The sequence below is a fragment of the Rhea americana genome, unplaced genomic scaffold (genome assembly GCF_003343005.1).
Source record: "Rhea americana isolate MKP2758 unplaced genomic scaffold, rheAme1 scaffold_350, whole genome shotgun sequence".
NCBI lineage: Eukaryota > Metazoa > Chordata > Aves > Rheiformes > Rheidae > Rhea > Rhea americana.
The window spans coordinates 386,345-392,344 of NW_028186480.1; the positions used below are offsets into that span (position 1 = coordinate 386,345).

Consider the following 6,000-nt stretch of genomic DNA (forward strand, 5'->3'; position numbering starts at 1 on the left):
TTTTTCAGAAAGTTAAACAAAAACTAAAAAGCAGGTTTTTAGCCTGCAGCATACTTCATCTGGAATTTGAGCAGATTTCTTCTTTTTTTCTTTTCTTTTCTTTTCTTTTTTCTTTTTTTACATCCATATAAAAATGCTGCCAGAGAAAAGTCAGCAAAAAGATGTACAGTGGATTTTCTTCATTACAACTTTGAACATTACAATGCTRTAGTACCACTGCTATTGATCTGAATTCTGTGATGTGTTTTGGAACACATCTCCAGATTCAGAAAATCTCTGGTTTTAAGGATGATACAACAAAGAGGAACCTATGACATTTCTCCCTTTGGGCAAACAGCGTCATTAAAAGTATGCCAATAAACTCCRATCAAAGCAAACATGTTCTTCAATACAGATATATTTTATAGAATAGCAAGAGTTACCTTAAAAGAATTAAAACCAGTAACAAAATACCCAACTTGTGTATTTTCCCACTTGATGCAARCTAATGTCAAAAAGTACACTTTAGGCATAACTCATCCTGAACWTCTGGGGGGACACTTCATTTGGAGATTCAGTTCACTTTCCTGCCCATGATCAGAAGCCCCAACACTCAATTGTAACTTGTATTTTCCTTTTTGCTCTTAAAAATGACACTAAACCTACTTTAATAGGTATTTCATTACTCCTACAGAAGTACCTGCTATAAAACAAAACAAACATTCCCATAAGCCTTTTACAAATTCCTGCAAGCCATTAGGCCCTMTTTAATATTTCAGTTGAATTTTAACCACGTCCTTGCACTTACTTCCCTCTTACTATCTTGCCATACCATCTCAGTAATAATCATGACCATTTTTCTTTTGAGATTTCAACTGCTATATCTTAATTAAAATTGTAGACTAATGTTACCGCACTAATTTAACTAGAGGAATTTGAGAATTGGAGCAACTGAGAAAAAAAGATTTAGTTGTCTCTAACTCTCTCCAACGTTTAATTGCCCTCATGTATTTTAAAAGCAAGGTGCATTCTTTAGATGCAGCAGGTGACACACAGAAAATGACATCACACCAAGTCATCAAAACAGCACAAGGCTAATCAAAATAAAAAACAGGAAGTGCGTCATACAACATCTGAAAGAAAGATCATTCTACCTGTATCGGACATGCTCAATTGTGTCATATGTCAGCTTGCTGCTGATATTCTGACTATGAGGGTTGCCTAGGAGACAATAGAGATATAAAGTTAATCATTAATCACACTTTTTCTATTAATTTTTTCTTTTATCAAAGTACTACACCAAGTCAGCCTGAAAAGATGACAAGGAAAGATTTAATGCATACTTCACAGCAATGCCCTGAAGCTTCTTAGAGCAGTTAGTCAAGAGAAGGGGCATATAACAGAAGAAAGCAATTACGACAGACCTTGAAACTTCAGCTAGATCCATTATTAATACTCATGCAGTTCACTTAAATGGAAAATACAACTGCATATGCCATTCCATTAGCAAAAACTCCAGATAGAAGGTACATTAGTAAATATATTCACACATTAGCTAAAAAGCTATTTAGAAGACAGCATATGGAGGCAACAGACATTCACGATTGGACACTGAGATTAAACCCCCCCCCCTTCGTTTTTAAAAAAATAAAGGTCTGAAATTCTGGAAGGTTGTGAAAATACAAATTTTATTGCCAAGTTAGTAGGCACTTTGGCAACGTTCAACAAATATATATGTATCAACAATTAACATAGTACCGAAGAAGGGCATAAATTAATGTCGATGAGGAAAAGATGACAACTGTGTCCACACAGGCACAGCACTCTTCCCTGTAAGTGTTTCAAAACATGCCTAAACATTTTGAAAGAGAAGAAAAATAATCCTACATTGATACAGKTTTTTCAGTAAGATATATTATTAGCTATTCTCTTTTTAATATTTCAAAATCACTTGCTTGAAAGTTCTCAAGTGAAGGTGCTAAAACGAATAATAAATTTAGAATTCAAATCCCAAATTTAATACTTGACTCTTCATGTTTGATGTCAAAACATGACTCCTCATGCTTGATGTTGGATTTCTGTAATTCCCAATTCAAATATTCTCAATTTAGAGGTGAAGATCTCTTACATTCCTTTCTCTCATTTACACATGCACATGAAACAGCTATATTGCAGTTCTTCAGGTCAAAAAATCACCAAGAAAATAAAAAAAGTCAAACTCCCTCTTCATATCTGTGTCCCTTAAATACACTCTTTCTATAAAATAGTTACTGCCCTTGGGGTAGCAGAGGTACAAGTGAAAGAAGAGACTAGTCTACACTAGAGATCTTATCATTTTAGATGAAAGCAGTAYAAAACATACAATTTGCTCTCCCATAGCATTATAGGTATTGTGCAAATCTACTTCAAACTGGCAGCACAACTACTTCCATTCATGAACAATCGACAGACTCACACATTTCTTTTTTTTCCACCACAGATAGTACTCTATATATAAAAGGTTAAGCCTAGTATTATTTGAAATAACTAYGATCAGAATACATACATTTGGCTTTACAAAGTCTGTAGTGACAGAACATTAATTGTTCTGACAATGCACTTGGAAARGAAATTTTGAATGTCATCAAATCAATGTATCCTGTTAAAACAGCCATAAGAGCAAAAAATCCTATCCCCATAAAGAACAACTTTGAATTCTACCATGGAACTAAATCCATGTGYTAAATCCTGTCCTTGGCAGCACTGGGAGACAAAGGAGTGGAAAACGACAYAAAGGTAGGTGGAATGAAAACTACACACAACTCACAGGCAGCTCACCCAAGTGATAAGCACAAGTGTGCTGTTGTTCGTCCCAGAGTTTTAGCAAACATTGTTTTCTTTTGTGTGCTGGTATCCAGTTCCAAAGTGAGGAATCATATTGCTCACAGTCCCATGGAGCGCCAGCAAGAGAAAACTAGCAAAAAGGACTCATAGCCCACAGACTTCAACCCACAGTAATAAATTCTGATCAATTCAGAGGACTATTCACAACATATACAAATAATACTTTGCAGTATCTTTTTTTTTCCTCATTAATGAGGATCAAAGACTCTTCTAAAATAACCTATGTCTTACAATAAAAGTATTTCTTGAACTATAAATGCTGCTGTCTTTGTATAAAAGGTAGTCAGGTTACGACTTTCAGATAGATAATAATGACCTAAAGGTGAAGCTGAAGTGTCCACATCCACAGCTACAGTAAYTTAAGTCTCCATCCAGATACTGCCTAATTCTGGAGGCATCTCTGCTCCTGTCCTTAGGTTCAGATTGCTTTGGCACTATACTTTCTCTTTTTTCTGAGTGTTCACCAAAGCCTAACAGTCAAAGGTAGAGTACCTATTCCTTTTGGGCTAAGCTTTCCTCTAAATAAAATGCTTATATGGGGCCAAAGCTGGGGCCGTGAAGCCTAGTTTTATACATCTGACAACATCCATTGCATGCTTCTCCTGTTCTTGTACTCTTTCCCAGTATGTTTTGCCAACCTCTGGCAATTTGCAGGTTGGGATCCTCCTTATCCTTAGCCAGAAACTTCATCCTCATTTCTGTGCTTAATATCACTCCCTAAACTCCCCTCACAAAAAGGAAAGGCAATCACTACTTGGGAGAAGGAGTCATAAAGATAGCAGTCACCTTTCAGTGACAGCCTTATAATTAGACTACTTTACCTAACAGCAGAAGAGGGCACGATTCACAGAGCCGAGGAGGAAACTGAACACCGGATTTTGACAGTACTCACATGCAGAGGAGTTCTGGATTGTGGTTCATACATAAAAAAACACTTTTGTTTTTTGTATAAAAAAATCTCACTGAACAAACCATGCTTAGTTTATTTAAGGTGTATCTACAATGGCAGGCATGGGAAAAATTCACAAACATTCAGGGACAAGGTGTACTAGCATGTAATCATTTTCAGCCAGAGCGCTGCCTCTGGACCAGAGCTGGCAGCAGTGTGATAGCAGGCAGGGGAGCTCCTGTGTGTCTGTCCACACAGGTTCACACAGACCTGTCCTTGGCCACAAAAGAGCAAAGCTAGGGTGGAATTCAAGAGACTGACTTCTTTGTAAGGGTACTGGTCTTCTAACTATAGTAATATCAAAAACCCCACAGAAGTACTCTTCCAACAAGTCAGGTGGCCCAGCTTCAATCTATTTAGATGGAAACTTGAGAAGAATGCTGAGAAAGTTGTGTGGTGCTTACCATAAACATTGTCTCTGAGGTCATCGGTGAAAGCTTTAAGCAGACTCTCCGGGAAAAGTGCTGAGCCCGCATGGTCAAGGTAGGTAATCCCTAAAAGAAAAAAAAAATGATTATTTTTTTTAACAGTGAATTACAACCTCTCCCATGGACTACATTTCCCATAGCAAAGTACACCACACAAAAAATCCTTTCCCCTAAACTTCCTAGGTGTGACATTTCTCTCTCCGGCTACAAAGTCTACATGGTTCTCAAAAAWACTTCTCAAATACATTCTAACATTCAGGCAATATTCACCAAAACAATAATTTCCTCCCACCAGCAGGGGGAAAAAAAGGAGATACAATACAAGGCTAACATTTTGACCACATCTTCATTATTTTTAATTACAGATAAAATATTTTAAGAAGTCCTTCCTTTCATATTTAGAGTAACTTTTTTTTTTTTTTTTTTTTTTTTTTTGGTAAGGGAGAAATCATTTTGTCCTATCTGTGGACACTGACAACACTGAACACACTGAACAAGACAGCACTTTGATCCACAGCTTCCTGCCATTCCTAAGCACCACTTACTTATTATGAGCACCGCTATTATGACAGTCATTATTATTATTATTTGTTATGATTATAGCAACAATAATACTGTTGCCTCCTCACTGATAGAGGAAACAACTCTCCTGAGAACTGACAAAGCCTAACTAACACTTGAAACCCAAAGATAGGACTAGTTTAAGTTTTAATGTATTTAAGTATTTCTTGCCACTCTGCTGCACTTAACATTAAATTCATTTTTAAAATCCCCTTTATATTATTAAGTTATTACAAAACTTTTATTTAAAAGCTTATTGGAAACGAAGGCTTCTTCGTGTTTGGCCATTTCAGATTTCTTAATCTGCAGCAATTATTCTTCCATTTCTCCAGTGTGTCTCATGCCCCTTATTAGTTTTTTCATTTCACTTACCTTAAGTATTTCAACCTATTTCAAATTTTAATAATGATGAATATGATTAAGATTAGAATTTAATAAGTATTTTAAAGGCCTTCCCTTTCCACAGGGATTTAAAACTGAGTTAAGCTTTAAACGAAAAGCCTTGACACTTGGAAATATATATAATTATATATTCCGTTGCTGTAGCAGTGGTTCAGTGGGTAAAGATGTGACACAGAGCTAATGATAAAACCAATCTAGCCACCTATACCTTCTATTATTTTCGTAAGAAGAGAAGCACTCTCCTGCTTTAAGATTTCCCTAGTTACAGTGTCTAACAAAGGTAGATTTTTAACAATGATTTGAAGTTAATTAAGAGAAGTGTTTTGAGGAGCTTTGATGGGAGAGGCAGAGAAAAAAAYAGTTATATTTATTAGACGTGTATTTCACTTTATTAGATGAAAAAGTGAATTTCTCTCAAATCTGTAGCAGTAAAAACAATCATACAGGGGAAAAAATGAAAACRTGTAACTTGGGCTATGAAACCTGTTTGTTTCACAACCAGTCTACATGGAAAGTACSAGCACGCGAACTTGATTTCAAAGAAGTGCTAATATTTAGCGATAAAAAAAAACATTTTTACTGTAAGCAGAAGTACCCTCATGTCTATGCACATCTGTTGTTTTGAATGTGCAACATACACTATAAAAAAAGAAGTCGTAATACAGAAAACGGGCAGAGAAGACACTTTTATGCTGCTTCTTCCAAGAAAGGAAAAGAAAGCAGTTCCATTTAAAAACTCCTCAGATGTTGTGATATGAAATATCCACTTGCCCTTTTAAAAATAATTCATGGTCTCAA

At 35.9% G+C, this 6,000-nt stretch overlaps 1 protein-coding gene across 1 annotated transcript in view; it reads right to left on the reverse strand.

Moving 5' to 3' along the window:
• MOCOS (molybdenum cofactor sulfurase) overlaps nt 1-6,000 on the reverse strand; it is a 198,186-nt gene that overhangs the window by 188,195 nt on the left and 3,991 nt on the right. Inside the window, exons 2-3 of the mRNA XM_085311900.1 lie at nt 4,216-4,305; nt 1,134-1,200 (exon numbers count right to left, since the gene is read on the reverse strand). Coding sequence (XP_085168026.1) covers nt 1,134-1,200; nt 4,216-4,305 — 157 coding nt within the window. The remainder of the gene's footprint in view (nt 1-1,133; nt 1,201-4,215; nt 4,306-6,000) is intronic.